The following is a 17,171-nucleotide window of genomic DNA, read 5'->3' on the forward strand; positions in this document are numbered from 1 at the left end:
ATATGATACCGCATTAACGCGGATTTTCGTACGCAACCCTATGGGCTGCGAACGAAAATCCACGTTATTGCGGTACAGTGTATTGACTACGCGGCCCGTTCCGGCGCGATCCCGCGAACCGGGAAGCTAATTGAATATGCCCCTAAGGGTTTTACAATAAAATCTATTCAATTGGCCACAACATAATATTATGTGTAAGTCCCCCTCATGCTGCCAAAACAGCCCTGACAAATCGACGCATGGACTGCACAAGATCTCTGAAGGTGTCCTATAATATCTGGCATCAAGATGTTTGAGTCCTGTAAGTTATGAGGTGGAGCCTCCATGGCTTGGACTTGTTTTTCCAGCACATCCCACAGATAGTCGATCGGATTGAGATCTGGGGAATTTGGAGGCCAAGTCAACACCTTGAACTCTTTGTCATGTTCCTAAAACCAGAACAATTTTTGCAGTGTGGCAGGGCGCATTATCCTGCTGAAAGAGCCCGCTGACATCAGGGAATACTGTTGCCATGAAGGGGTGTATTTTATCTGCAACAATGTTTAGGTAGGTGTTAAAGTAACATCCACATGAATGCCAGGACCCAAGGTTTTCCAGCAGAACATTGTACAGAGCATCACACTGCATCCTGGTGCCATCTCTTCCCCAAGTAAATGACACACATGCGCCCGCCCGTCCACATGATATAAAAGAAAACATGATTCATCACACCTTGCCATATTTTTCCATAGCTGGATCTCCATTTCTGATGCTCATATGCTTATTGTAGGTGCCGTTCGGCGGTGGACAGGGATCTGCATGGGCACTCTGACGAGTGTGTGGATATTCAGCCCCATACACAGCAAGTTGCAATGCACTGTGTGTTCTGACACATTTTAGTCATAACCATTATTAACTTTTTCAGCAATTTGTGCTACAGTTGCTGTTCTGTGGGATTGGACCAGATAGGCTATCCTTTGGTCCCCAAGCACATCAATGAGCCTCGGGTGCCCATGACGCCGGCTCACCAGTTGTCCTTCCTTGGACCATTTTTGGTAGGTACTAACCACTGCATCCCATGAACACCCCGCAAGACCTGCTGTTTTGGAGATGCTCTGACCCAGTTGTCTAGCCATCATAATTTGTCCCTTGTCAAAATCCATTAGATCCATTTTTCCTACTTGCAACACATCAACTTCAAGAATGGACTCTTCACTTGCTGCCTAATATATCTCACTCCTTGACAGGTGCCATTGTAACGAGATAATCAATGTTATTCACTTCACTCATCAGTAGTTTTAGTGTTGTGGCTGATCAGTGTACGTATACATTACTTTACCTCCTCATTATCCGGATCTTTTTGGACAAACAGCAAAGACCTGTAAACCGCAAACTGAAAGGTGTGTGTTTACCATCGGGGAATTTTTACACAGTACGTTCCAATATTAGAATGGAATCCATAAGTAACTCCTAAAATAATGTGTGTAGCATCTCTTCGAGTTAGACAAAGATATCTACTTAAAAGCAGACCTCACAATGGGCAATTCTGCCATCTGGCCTGATCGCCAAGCATCTGGATCACTGTCCCAATTTGAACACATGTGTTTGGCTAAATATGGCTGTATGGCACTTGGTCCAAGCGCCATGATCACTTCGGGACCTGTGTGTTTCATTGGAAGATGAACGTATAGATACACACGGGCTGATTTTATTTGTGTTCTCATTCAATGCAAGCGTATTACTATCTGGCATCATGCACATTTTTGGGGCCACTCATGCTGTGAAATCAGACCAGTCGGCCGATATAACCTTTATTTAAAACATAAGTAATTAGCATAATTTGATTTTCTGGGATATACGCTACAACAATTAATGTCTTTCCTCTGTATTCAGATGCAGGAGTCTTACCATTCAATGCTAACTGAATAGAGAATGAACCACAATATGAAATTTATGTGTATAAAAAATGTCTTTGCAATGTATTTTAGCTGGATTCTTCTTTACAACTATCATGTCTTGTTTTCTGGATGCTAGTACAACTTCTGAGCAAAGAAAGCTACATTCTAAGAATAGAATATCTAACGGAGATTATACTGAGCCATTGCCTAAATTCAAGATGGCTTATGTTTTATAGCATGTGTTTTTATGAAAGGTATTCCTGCTTTGCTTATAATGCGTAACTTGGTACAGCTTTTACCATTTGCCATGAAAATTTAGATATAAAGTGCACTGTGCTCTTGAAATACATGGATAATAATTTAGGGATGGCACTTACTGCTTATATTAATAAAAGCAAATATTCAGGACAATATTGATTTATATGAAGAATGATATTTGGCACTGTTCTACACAAGTTATTATATACTGAAATAGCTTGACAGTAATCCCTATTAATATATGGGATATGGTTCCCCTTTATAGGCTGAAGAACACCAGATTTTGAAGTCTACTTTTCTGGTTTTTACATTTTGAAATGTACTATTCTTATCAATAGAGTGCCCCTGTGCCTGTGCTACGGATGTGTCACTATAGAGGGATATTCTGTAATAGAGAATGGGAACTTTCCTATATCTTGTCTCTAGGATTGCCCTGCTTTGTACTTCATATTCTATCATGGTATATTACCATTTTTCTCACGACTTTTGTATCATCTTTATATCCTTTTTTTTTTTTTTCTTTTTTTTTCTATTTTTAATAAAGATTTTATTGGTTTTTGTTTTTTCTAAATGAGAAACAGAGGGAGGTAAATTTACATAACATGCGAGTCAAAACAAGAATCGGTTTCCGGAGAGCTTGTCTTATATCTAATGAGTAAATAGTGAGTTTGCCAATTCCACAATAAAACATAACTTCTATAGCAAACACATAGGGCCCGATTCATTAAGAAAAGTAAGTAAACAAAATTAGTACATTTTTTCATGGACAAAACCATTATAATGCAAGGGGTGCAAATTAGTTTTTTTTTATTTTGCACATAAGATAAATATTGGCTACTTTTTCATGTAGCATACAAATACTTGATAGATTATTTGTACACTGAAATCTAAAGGTGATCTAGGACATGCCCTACCCCAACTATATGTCTGCCATCACATTTTAAACCTCCCCCTCCAATGCAACATGGTTTTTCCACAGGGCAAAGTTACTCATTTTTTTGCTATACTTTCCGTAATGAATCAGTCTCCTTTTGTAGCAAAAATACATATTTTTTTTCTGACTGAATGAGTATTCCACATCAAAAAGTAGGTAAATATGTATGTAGAGAATTGAGTGACTGTTTATTTAAGAAGGCACAGAAAAAAATCTTTTTTCAAGACTTTAAAGGGATAATTTTACATCCTAAATAAAGCATTTGTATTAGGATGTGATGCAAAATTGTAGAATTGTTCCATCAAAGGTATATTTAAGAAACTTTTAACATCCCTCTATTTTATTGAATACCCTCCTCCCCCCTAAATGTGATTGACACAAAAACTGTTACATTTCTGGTGCCCCACAGATCCAACTATATCATTAGAATACTTATTTTTATGTTGCAGGATACTGACCTCTGTTATGGTACTGATCTTCTCTATATATTGTAGAGTACTGATGTTTAAGTTGTGGGGAGGGAGAGCTGCCCTCTGTGCTGTAGGGAGCTGCCCTCTGTGCTGTAGGGAGCTGCCCTCTGTGCTGTAGGGAGCTGGCCGCTGTGCTGCAGGGCGCTGGCCGCTGTGCTGTAGGGCGCTGGCCGCTGTGCTGTAGGGCGCTGGCCGCTGTGCTGTAGGGCGCTGGTCTCTGTGCCTTTCTTTTTGTGGGTTTTTTTTTCAAACACATGGGCTAAATATAGTTTCAAGGACTAAACCAATAACCTTGTTGTAAATTATCTGAAATCCCGCTTTTTTTATGGTCTTGTTAATAACCTACAGTAACCACTTGTACAGCATGTGACCTCCGGCATCTCGAGTGCAGTGAATAAGACATCTCTTTAATGAGCTGTGTGTTCAACTAATATTTTTCCAAAAATATATTGATGGAATCTAAGAGAGTACACTTGCCACTAAATATCACCATAAATTGTGATGTTCAGAAGAAAAAAATGTCCTGTTTATAGTAAATTAAAATGGTAGATAAATATCTAGATATATAATTATACATACCCTAAGGCTGTCTGTTTAATTCCATTTAATGTTGTCAGTGAAAACACAACATAATTTCATTTACATGTCATGTAACAGGTTACACTCTAATTATTTGAAGATGGCTCATTTCAAGTCCAGTATATTTGATCTGGGGATATTGGTAGTGTTCGCCGTTAAACAGCAATCATCACACGCTCATTCTCATCACCCCTTACAATTCCCTAAGCTTGGTATCCTTCTATTAATCTGCTTAGCCTTTAACCAAGCAATTTGCTCTAATTGCAACACGAGAATGAACTCATCATGGATTAATTTGATTTTTATCTGTTTTATGTTAATATTGTAAAATGTGTTTCTCTAAAGCGGAGTAAGGGAACAAGCTAAAGGGTAGATGTTTAATAATAGGAAAAGTGGGCACGATTACAAAGATATTTAGTCTGATCTTGTCTTTTGCATACTGTGTGCTGCAATTTAAGGGAAACCTGCCTAAAAAATAAATGTATTTCCAACTTTTTGCAAGAATACACAGTTGCGATCAAGGTAATAGCAAAGTAGTTGAAATATGCTGCACTTTGGTTTGTCTTATAAATCAGTCACGCAAAATACAACAGATCACACATGCAAGTCAGAAAATAAAAGATCTCAGGCAGAGCTAAAAGTCATACTATTAAACTGGAATGAGGGGGCCTACACTTCAGTCTAAATATATTCTACTGCAGAAAACAAAATTCTACTCCATTATTAAACTTAGAGGGCCTGATTCATTAAGAAAAAGAAGACAAAAAAGGGAGTAAATTTTCTGTGACAAATCGTGTTACAATGCAAAGGGTGCAAATTAGTTTATAATTTTGCACATAAATTAAATACTGGCTGTTTTTTCATGTAGCCCACAAATACTTGATCGGTTTATTTTTACAATGAAATTTAAAGTTGATCTAGGACATTCCCTACCCCAACTCTAAATCTGACATCACATTTAAATTTACCTCCCCCTTCAATGCAACATAGTTTTGCCCAGGTGCAAAGTTACTCCTTTTTATTGCTTTGCACTCCTTAATGACTCAGGCCCTGAGTGACCAGGAGGAACAATATTTCCTAAACTATGTTGTAAAGTCTGCATATGCCAAGAGTAAAGAAAACACTTTAATAACCATAATCTTGACTTAATGTTCCGATATTTAATTTTAGGTCCACTGTTCTTGAACTTTTACTATTCTATCCGCCTTACAGCTCTCCTAACTCCTCCTTTCGTCTTCATATAACATGTACCAAAAGGTACCCTACAAGTGCTTAGCTGGATTCTCCTTGGTTGTCATGTACAGCCATTTCCTCACGTGTACACTTGGTGCCTACAGAACCGGCCACGCGGCTACTGCAACGTCATCTTTAAGTCGTTGAATTCAAACTCCCAGCTCATATGGGAAGAACCTTAAAAAAACATTGGATAAGGCATTGGAAATAAATTGTTACCACTTTGTAGTTGAATTGCATTTTAAAAGAAAGATCAGACAATATACTTCTCGACAAACAATATTTTAGGTCTTGTTCCACTTTCATTTATTTTCATTTAAATTCATGTGACATTTCCCTTGTACGGATTCACTGATGAGATTGAAACCACAATATTCACAAGTGATTTTCATAACTGGAAGCTATACAATAAATGCTGTAACAGCTGTGAGAACAGCATACAATTGCAGTACATAGACCTAGCCTGCCATTATTCTGTGAGGATATTGTCAGTCGTCAAGAAGCACAGTGGTACCAGTTATATTTCAGATAACAACGGAATGTGTTCTTGAGTAGAAAGAGTTGTTCTAGTGAACAGGTAGGATGAGACTGGCCAATGAGAACTTGCCCAAAGTATATCCTGATTTCCTGGTGTCGTGGAAACCAGCGACTATGGCCCCCAAAACATTCCACAAACATCTCTACATTGTATTTTATTTGGGATTTAAAGTAAAAAATGAGTGTACATATTGCTATTGTCCCCTATAGCTAGTGATTGCAGTGGAACTCTTTTACTCATGTTCTGCAGTATAACTATTGCCCTTTGTTTCACATAGTGTCATAAGACGCAAATACCATTTTTTTGTTTTTTTCACCATGGCATATTGTGTACTTTAATCTTAAAACCAATTCCTGATTATCTTTATTTATGTTCATCATATCTCACTAACAAAATCTCAAGTGTTGTATTATTGATTTTGCTTACACAGGAAAATGACTGCATGGTAACCAAATGTACTGCGATTTCAGTTTCTGTAGATGGTGTTTTTAGAGTAACTCACTAACACATGTTTGCTGCCTGCATAGTGATTATGTTGTGCTAACGTGCAATTGGAATGGGGGTATTGTACATGTGTTTACTTAAAAGACATCATTTTCAATAGAACATACATTTAATAAAGTTGAACATATATTTCTGTTGTATTGTTGTGTAGGACCCCTTGAGGCAAAATATTGTATATTAATTGTCCTATTTTAACCTTGATGTCTTTTTCACAGACTCCAGTCACAGTTAACGGAAATTCAGGCAGTCCAGCCAGTCCAATGAGTCACTTGCAAAGGTCATTCTCTCCAACATACCGCTCCCCACTATCGCTCAACTCCAACATCATGGCCATGCAACACAGCAGAGCATTGGGTACGTCTAAATTGTTTTATTCATATGTTACATAATTTTATATGGGTGTGGTTGTAAAGGCACACACGTGCTGTATGTTTGTCCATACCCCTTCCACATATTGTTTGATTTTCTGTTTCTGTTTTTGTTTTTCCCTTTTTTTTCCTTTTTTGTTTTTTTTGTTTTAATTTGTTGTCTATTTTTATGTCCTTGCACTGTACATTTACTGTTTTCATTCCTAGTACATGAGCAGGGGTGAACATTGTGCCAACATTCAGCTTTAATCTCTCAAAGCTTCGGACTGTGGCTCCAGGGGTGATTTTCTTGTCATGCAAGGTTTAAAAAGTAGATCTAGTTTACCAAAGTGATCAAAGGACTTATAAAAGTTAGGTTAGTAAATATTTAGGCGTTATCCTGGTATTTTTCATATCCGGCTTCACTCCTGATGTTCTTCCTACGTTTATTAGGATTATCAGTGCAGAAAGAGGAATGAAATTCACTATAGTCTTCCTTTGTGTATGCAGACTGACCAAGCATTTTTTTTATTTTTATTTTAAGGCAATTTATTGCTTAAGCACAGAGTAATGATATTTACAGAAAACATATTCCATATAACACCATTTTTTGATAAGATCAAAGTACCTGGATCCAGTCTGGTTTATTTATGCTGGGGAAACTCATTTCTCTTTAGTGCAACTTTGGCACTGCAAAGTGTGGTTTATTCTGTGTTGTAGAAGTCTGCCGGTTGTTTAATTGTGCAGCATCAATAAATTACAGGAAGGGGTGGAATATCCGTGGCATGGGTGCCATAGCTATGGAGTCCAGAGGCGAGGGCGGCTCGGTGATGCCCGCTGTGCCGGCCCCAGCTTTGTTCCTTTTTTGTCAAATGTTGCTACTGGCCTGGCGGTTGCATGTTATTATTCTTTATTAGAAATCAAAGTTCATGATGTTATAGATGATCTCTTGTTTACATGACGTATGGTGGTGAAAGGGCTTTGTTGGCTTTAAGGAATTGCCACCTGTACATAAGAAAATGTATATATGTGTTTTCTTAAATGTGCAAAATTCCAAATATCAGTTTAAGGAGTTGCTTGGTATGCTTTCATTTCACAGCATAGCTTTTTCTAGATGAGGCACTTTTAACTCGGGAACTACCACTTCAGAACGAGCAGCCAAAAATGTATTCATACTATTTATGCACAATAATGTCCATCTTCCTGATCTACTGATGTCTCAGTGGCCTACACTGCATTCAAACATATGCTGTGAATAAGTGCATGTGAATAAGTGCAAGGATATATGGATGAGAGGACGACATAGGCAGTAATGAAAGCCTTACCCCAGTAGTTTATCATACAGTATTAGCACCAGGCACTGTGATTCTTGTTATAACAATGGTTCTCATAGTGACAGCATTTTAGTGATTCATTTATCTTCACACCTGTAGAAGGAAGCAAACAGCTCATGGGACACAGATCACACATATGACACAAACAACAAAATAATCATTCGTTCACCACTCTTCAGATCTACCCGAATGATTCTATTGTATATCTAGTTTATCCCTGAACACATTTGCATTGTAAGCCAGTTTTGCATGGGGACTATGTATTACTGTTTAACAACAAACTATGGAATCTATAGTAAATGATTTAGATGTATGAATTGAATTCCCTTCCCATAAAGGTGTGAAACCACAATCCTCTAGCATTGGTTTTACAGTAGCCTCACATCAGAACATTGTCACAGACCTATGCAATCCTGTCTTCACTAGCATAATTATGAGTGGACAGACCACTGGCTCCCACACAATCAGCAGACTCGTATCCTGTTTCTGTGAGATGAAGAATGAAGACAACAGTTACTTTGACCTTAAAAAAAAAAATACACCCAAAAAGAACTATTATTTTCTTACATCATGTAGAGACTAGCATATCGCCCAACATTTGGAAATTGAGCCATTTTAGGCAATGTCCCGCCATGCCTCTAAGCCTAAACCTCTTTCCAGCTTCAGTTAATTCAGACTGAGTCATCTCTGGGTATGGACCAATACTTTGCATATGAGGACTGTGTGTGACTCTTGAGCACCAATCACCTATGAATTGTCCTGTCATGAACAATGGATAGAGACACTTTTATTAAAACACATATAAAATAATACTAAACCCAGAGAGTTCAATTTAAATAAAGAAATAAATAGCATAACTAAATGTTGCCCTATGTTTTATTCTGCAGTTTACTTCCTGGGAATTACATTCAAATATTACCATAGTGCTTTTTGCTGGGAATTATCAGCTGGTGAGATGTTGCGGCTATAGGTGCCTGCTGCAATATTGTCCAAAAGATGCTAAATTTAAGATAAAATAAAAGTAAGCTGCAGTATCACTTCACTGACCATCCCTTATTGATGATTTCCAATATGTATTTATTTTCAAAGGCCATTAGTAGACTGTATTAGGAAAGGATTCATAAATAATATGCTTATGTGTGTGTATTATGTTTATGACATGCATATATTAAAAATGTAATGTGACAATAACTCTAGGGTGCAATTGCACCCAGCTAGTGCTCACCTCTCTGATTGTTCCCATTCTACTGTTCGTTTTACAATTGGAATTCCCCCTTGAATATTCTTCATTTGCCATAACCATTCTTATTCTGTTATCATTTTATTACTGATCTTAGTGTAATGTCTCCCCGGCTGCCAGTAAAAACATAGTGATGGTAAGAGTGCTGGCAACATTTCAGAAATTGGCTTATGCTGTATTAATGAGATTTTGGATAGAGATATGCAAATTATGCATAATTGTGGCATCCTCTGTTTGCTGCTTACAGTTATGTACTGTATAGACGTCTGTGCTGTCCAAGTTTTCCATCAGCTCAGCCATTTTGCAATCTCGCACCAATACAGTTACCATTAGTGGTCAGTTTTATATTAAACTCTCTAATAGGAAGTAGTATCTGCAATTGTCAGTATAAAAGCAGTGTAGAGAGGTGTGTCAGGAGGTTGTGCAATGTGAGCATATTCTCTGTGCTGCATAAGGAATGTGCTTAATTTCAGTGTAACTACAAAGAAGACGTTCTGAAACAAAAGAGACCTCTGATATTCTGCCAAAATCAGACAATTGCCATCTGCTTGTGCTATTTGAAACACTTATTGTTCTTGACATTGCTTTTCACTGGCCTCAAGGGCCCACCCTAATTTGTATAACCTTTTATATTCCTCAGCTGAAAAATGAAACGTTCCATTGTAGTGTAGAAGGATGTTGTGTGACTGCCTATGGTAATGAATGATGGGAAATAGGTATTCTCTTATTTAAAGATTGGCAATAAAATCCTATCATCACTCAGGAAAAAAAGCAAAAACTATTTTAATGTCTGTATTGTATATGAAATGCGGTCACTCCAATGTTGCTTGTTGTCAGTAGACCTGCAAAGTTATCTTTTTCAAAGTAACAAAACGCTTAGTTTAGCTGCTTTCTTCTTTTCTCACTTGTCCAGATTATTTACTTTCCTCTTCTAACATCTGCTGACAGAATAGGATAAGCTGCACATGCTTTTCATTTGTCAGGTCACTTTCTGCTGTGTTGGCATGTCATCCCTCTACACATTGATTCTGGCTATCCTGTTGTCAATACAGTGATCTCCTCCACCATGAGTTTACTTATCGTTATTGAGAGACAGACACAGGAAAAGTCTGTGGTACACAGTGGTGCTAAGGATATATATATAAATTAAATAATTATAGTAAAAGAAAACCCTTACTACAAGTTACAGCAATGGGTTTGTGCCATGTGCAAATCTTACTTAGAAAAATGAAGCTAAGTCGTCCATTTACCACTTAAAGGACGGCTAAACCCAAAATGCAGCATTGAGAAACGTTTATATAAAATCAAGAACTTGAGTCAGTTGTGATAGTGGGGGGATAATTTTCCTATAAATTCTGCTTTTAAAGGTTAACGTCACCCCAAAACTCAAAATTTAGTTTTAGATGAAAATTACTTTCTAAGCTATAATGCAAAGTTCCAGTTTTACTGTAATACAGCAGGTCCACCAAAGGCTCCACAAATCCAGTGTGCTTGTGTCCTTCTACCGCTGGGCTGATCAAACTGGGTAACTGTGTTGTCAATGCTCCTCCCATAATGCAAAGTACTCTGTGTGCTTGTGTCCTTCTACCGCTGGGCTGATCAAAGTGTGTAACTGTGTTGTCAATGCTCCTCCCATAATGCAAACTACTCTGTGTTTGTCAAAACATGTGTTATAGAAATGTATGAGCATTATCTGTTGAAAATAAGGATCAAAACCTTTTCAACACTTCTACGTTGTATTTATGTCCCATATTGTCAAGGCACCAAATGAAGAAAATGGAAATGTTTTCTGTTGTCTCCATAGATACTACAGATTCCTACTCCCAGCAGTACCAGTCTGAAGTAAGCCGAAGCAGCAGCACCATACCAATCTGCAGGACCTCGGAGGAGGAGAAGAAAGTCACAGTCATTAAAGCACCACACTATGCTGGGATTGGACCGATTGATGAGTCTGGAATACCAACGGCAATTAGAACGGTAGGAAGAAATATCTACGGTCCTAGGCTTTTACTAGTGCTCGCCATAGGCAGTGCTTTCCACACCACAGGTATACAGATAGACTTCTCCTCTCCCCTTTTAGAAACATCATAAACTTGCAGACTTTAGGCTCGGTGCCCTGACATGTTAGTTGTCCCATGTGACTGTGCCACTCACAGACGGCAGATCTCTAATCTTTAAGACTGTAGGTTCCTGAAATGTATAAAGAAGTAGTTTAAGCTCTCGAAAGCCACTCTATTCTAACTTCTGGTAATTAACATCTCAGTGGAAGTAATATTTTTGGTGTAAGTGAATATAACCCATACAAAAAGATTTCCCCTGCTCCCCCTGACACATAACCCCAGAACTCTTTTACCCCCCCCAATCACCCATCCCATAGCAGTAATGTACTGACACTTCCGTCAAGTACATGTCTTTACCTGTTTCTTTTGAAGCTTGTTCTTCGATTGTTTGCTATCTGCATGTATTCCTGTTCTTTGTCACGCTGCCTATGCAATCATTTTGTTATGTAGGTACAGTATGTATGTTTTAAATATTGTACTTCTCTTTTGACAAGAAATTGAAAAATCTATAAAGAAAGTGAATTTAAAAAAAAAAATTGCATATAGTAAGAAACTGCACAGTGGCCAATGGCATAGGATGAAATAATACTATACAACAGTATAGGTATGTTTCTGGCTTAGCAACAGTGGCCTAACTATGGGCGGTTTCTTTAGGGCATTATGGATTGTTCTTTATCCTGGCATGGTGTTCTCGCTGCTATCTGCTCACTAAATGTATTCTTTCCTCCATCCTTCGCTTCGAAACAATATGTGTGTGACAAACAGCGGTGAGGTTTAATGCCAGTCTTCACTGATTACAGTGAACCACGTATGATCGAAACGACATCTGTGTTATCATGGTGACATTTTCTGGCTCTACCAATTGTAGGCAAAGCACTAGAACATGCCTCTAAACAGTGACGTTCAACCCTTATTGTTAAGCCCTACCCTTTCCAAGCAGCTGGTAATTGAGACAGGTCGTAGGTATGAACCAATATTTTGCATATAAAGACTAAGGGCTAGATTTACTAAGCTGCGGGTTTGAAAAAGTGGGGATGTTGCCTATAGCAACCAATCAGATTCTAGCTATCATTTTGTAGAAGGTACTAAATAAATGAAAGCTAGAATCTGATTGGTTGCTATAGGCAACATCCCCACTGTTTCAAGCCCGCAGCTTAGTAAATCTAGCCCTAAGTCTTGGTTAGTGAGCACCAATTACCTGGCTATGAGTCTGCTATGAATTATGGATAAAGAAATTTGTATTAAAATGTTTATAAAATAAAAATAAACAAAAAAAAAAAGTAGATGCAAAATGTGGGGAGCACATTTTTTTTTTTTTTATAACAATTGGCTAATGTTTGATTTTTATTCTGTAGTTCACTTCCCAAGAATTGTGTATAAAATATTACCATAGTGCTTTTTGCAAAACATTCTCAGCTGGTGAGTGAGGGGCTGAGACAACAGATACCTGCTGGGATCCCCCAGGCCAATACAAATTGTCCAAAAGATGCCAAGTTTAAAACAAAAGAAAAAGTATACTGTTGTGTCACGTCTGAACATCCAATATTGGTGCCTCACCCCTTCCAATATATATTTATTTTCAAATGCCCTTGTTAAACCATATTATGAAAGGATTTTAAAAGTAACATGCTTGTGTGTATAATATATTTTGGTAGGCATATATTTAAAATGTAATGTGACATGTGCCTAAAACTCCGTGCCATCAAAATCAACTATCTCTTACTTCAAGGGTTGTTCTCATTCTGCTTATATATTTGGAATCCCCCCTTCAAAATCCTGCGGTTGCCCTAGCCATCCTGTTTCTGTTATAATAGTACTGGTCTTAGTATACTGTCTCACTGACTGCCAGTAAAATACTGTAATACAGTGGACAGCTTCTATGGGATACCGTATGTAAAGAAAAACAGATTGGGGGAGAGTCAGTTATCCGCAAAGTGTCTTTGGACCACCCGCAAGACACTTCATGGCGGAGATTTGACATAGAGGTGCGAGGGAAAATGAGCAGAGATTTCTACCGTAGTTGCCGGCAATGTGCGCGGTGCGATGTCTACGCGCCACATCGCCGGCATTTGAATCTTCCCGTTGATAGTAAAAGTGCTGACATCACTTCAGAGGCTGCTCAGTGCTGTATTAATGGGATTCTGGTTGGAGACAGTGCTAGAACGGGAGATTTGTAGCATGAATGTGCAGCCAACAAATCTGCAGCAACTGTGTGATGCTATCATGTCTACATGGACCAGCATCTCTAAGGAATACTTCCAGCACCTCCAGGCTGTTCTGGGGCAAAGGGTGTATCCTACTTAGTACTTGAAAGGTGTACCTAATAATGTGGCCACTGCATGGTTATTACATCTAAACAGATCAGCTGCTCCCATAACCTATGTCGTAAGGCAGTGCATATTCTATAGACCTTGAATTGAGGACTATGTCTACCTTTAGTAAAGTAATACTTAATTTAAAACCCTTATGCCTAATGATAATTATGAGTTGCTGTCGCTAGTTTTTAAAGTGTGAGATGGGTGCCTGAATTTAATAAAATTACCACCAAGGTATAATGTTGTTAGATTAAGGAGCCTATTTATTATCTGAGTTTTTCCCAATAACTAACATTTGTTTCAATAGTTTTTGCTCCTAATTTTTACAGCTAATTATCAATTTTGGGGAGCCGGGACAGGGCTTCTGAAAACAAGCTGTCCTGACGAAGAAGCATCCTGTGTGTATTAACTCATGCCTCTTGCTTAAGGCACCGGCGAAACACTTGTTTGGCTGTACCGCCCCTTAACGTTCATAGTGCACATGCATGGCAATGTAATGTTTTTCTCTGTCGTGTCTGCAAAGCAGATAACCTCAGCTTACCGCCACCCTGAGATGGAGTTAGAATGTCACATTAAGCAGTGATTTGTAACCTGTTTGCCGCATAATCAGTGTTTACTCCGGCATTAAGGCTTGTGTGAGACGCTAAATGACACTTTCTCTGGTGAAAACTGCCATTTTCACCTTGATAAATAGGCCCCTAAGTATTTATTTTGGGTAACTTTGGTGATTATACAATATATACTTGCAAAACATTTCTGTATCACACAAAAAGTTCCCAGTGGGTATGAGAAGAAAAGTTTGGAAGAAAGAATGTTTTGTTCTATTGGAAAAGTACTTTATCTCTCACAGGAGCATCATTTCTTTTACTGATGTCAATACCTGGCAGGTTATTTTTCTTCTATGACTGTAATTCAATTTTTCATCTCCCCTGGTTCACTTTTAACCTAAAATATCTCTAGAGAATACAGTGAAAAGACAATTTCTTCTGTAGTTGATTTTTAATACTCTTGGTTAAAAAACCCAGTTTTGACATGTGACAATACTGTCGGCATAAGATCACTTTCTAGATGAAAATGAAGCTTGATGTGCTGCACATCAGTAAGGAGGTAGGTGAAAAATGACTTTGTTCTAGCATCACTAAACATAATTATATCTGCCCCCGAGAGACACTGAGCACAAAAGTATTCCCTGCTGCGGAATGTATTCTGGAAGTATTCATAATCTACATTTTTTTCTAAAATTACTAAACCTAAAATTGTTGCTTATATGAAAGAAGTACCAGGAACATTCACAAATATTTATGGGGAAAAAACAGGAATTGATGACAAAGATATATGTAGAAAAGTAAATGGGAGAGACTCAGGGCAGCGCCACATTTCTGCAGTATGCAGTGGCCTTCTCCTTTTAATGTCACATACATGCATCTTCTTTAAATAGGACTAACACCCAATTACACTACTCCTACTTTAACTCTCTCCCAAGTGCTCTTCTCCATCATGAGTGCACATGATTCCCACCAGTCTACTAGTCAGAGCACAATCTTATAGTTTCACCTACCCAAGACTGCCCTGTCTGGGAGTGCTGGACTCCCCACACTTATACTCCTGGTAAATATAAAAATTGTTGTTGTCTGATCACACTGCTAGGGGTTCTTTTATGATAAATGCTCCTTGGTACTCCTTCCCTACGACTGCCATGGTGAACTCTTTGGCCATGGATCCATAGTTTCAGGGAGAGTTTACGATCTTATTTTCGGTGATTCAATAGAACTGATATCAATGAGTACACTACAGAATTAATGTGGGTGGAGCGCTCAGAAGTGGTAATCACGAAAAAGTGTGTGAGGGGGAGGGTAAGAGAGCCAAAATGACATACACAAGACACCAGAACACACAGGACAATGTGCAAACAAGGAATAGTTAGTAAGTATGGAATAGTCAAGCCAAATTATCTGAATAGCACACATCCCATGTGTTCTGCTCACTACTTTAGTTATTTGTATATTTATACTTCAGAAATGAAAGCACAAAGGTACACTAAGATAGATAGGAGCTTGTTATCGATGCCAAATGCTGCATTCTGTCTTAAGGCTACACGAATATTACAGTTGAGTTCTGAAGCCCTGTAGGAATTTATATTGACAAGAAATGACTGGACTCATCACTTTACAGAATAGTTTGGTATGGTGTATAAATTATGTGATGTTTGTCTATAGATGTAGTGCAGGAGCTTGCTTGTGTGCAATTACCACCTAGTGGTGAAAGGATAAGTTACACATTGTACCTTGTTGGGTTGTTTTCTGTTAAGAAAATCTTGTGTGTCAGAAGCCTGGGGGATGTGACTACAAAAGACACAATGCATTGAATATACACAGATCAGCCTCAACATTAAAACCAATGACAAGTGAAGTTAATAATATCGGTTATCTCATTACAGTGGCACCTGTCTAGGGGTGGGATACATTAGGCAGCAAGTGAACAGTCCATTCTGGAAGTTGATGTGTTGGAAGCAGGAAAAATGGGTAAGAGTAAGGATCTGAGCAACTTTGGCAAGGACTAAATTGTGATGGCTAGACGACTGGATCAGGGCATCTCCAAAACGGCAGGTTTTGTGTGGTATTCCCCTTATGCAGTGGTTAGAACCTGACAAAAGTGATCCAAGGAAGGACATCCGGTGAGCTGTCGACAGGTTAACGGGTGCCCAAAGCTCATTGACGAGCATGGGGAGTGAAGGCTAGCCTGCCTTGCCCAATCCCACAGAAGAGTTACTGTAGCACAAATTGCTGAAAAAGTTCATGTTGGCTATGATAGAAAGATGTCGGCGCACACACAGTACATCACAGTTTGCTGTGTATCTGCAGACCAGTCAGTGTGCCCATGCTGATCCCTGTCCACCACCGAAAGCGCCTACAATGGGCACGTGAGTGCTAGAACCGGACCATGGAGCAATGGAAGAAGATACTTTATGTTGACGGCCGGATGTGTGTGTGTCGTTTAGCTCTGGAAGCAATGGCACCAAAATGCACTATGGGAAGAAGGCAAGCCAGCAGAGGCATTGTGATGCTCTGGGCAATGTCCTGCTGGAAAACCTTGTGTCCTGGCATTCATGTGGATGTTACATTGACACATACCTAAATATTGTTGAAGATAAAGTACACCCCTTCATGGCAATGGTATTCCTTGATGGCAGCGGCCTATTTCAGCAGGATAGTTTGCCCTGCCACCCTGCAAATAATGTTCAGGAATGATTTGAGGAACATGACAAAGAGTTCAAGCTGTTGACTTGGCCTCCAAATTCCCCCGATCTTAATCTGAACAAACATCTGTGTGATGATCTGGATAAACAAGTCAGAGCCATGGAGGCCCCACCTTGCAACGTATAGAAATTAAAAGGTCTGCTGCTAGGGTCTTGGTACCAGATTCCAGAGGACACCTTCAGAGGTCTTGTAGAGTCCATGCCTCCACGGGTCAGAGCTGTTTTG

General features: G+C 38.7%; 1 protein-coding gene across 10 annotated transcripts in view; it reads left to right on the plus strand.

Moving 5' to 3' along the window:
* Positions 1 to 17,171, plus strand: part of SORBS2 (sorbin and SH3 domain containing 2) — a 242,241-nt gene that overhangs the window by 148,575 nt on the left and 76,495 nt on the right. For all 10 annotated transcript variants that reach the window (XM_075196778.1, XM_075196786.1, XM_075196802.1 and 7 more), the window contains 2 exons: positions 6,609 to 6,747; positions 11,119 to 11,291. In XM_075196778.1, the coding sequence (XP_075052879.1) occupies positions 6,609 to 6,747; positions 11,119 to 11,291 (312 nt within the window). The remainder of the gene's footprint in view (positions 1 to 6,608; positions 6,748 to 11,118; positions 11,292 to 17,171) is intronic.

Source organism: Mixophyes fleayi, chromosome 1 (genome assembly GCF_038048845.1).
Source record: "Mixophyes fleayi isolate aMixFle1 chromosome 1, aMixFle1.hap1, whole genome shotgun sequence".
NCBI lineage: Eukaryota > Metazoa > Chordata > Amphibia > Anura > Limnodynastidae > Mixophyes > Mixophyes fleayi.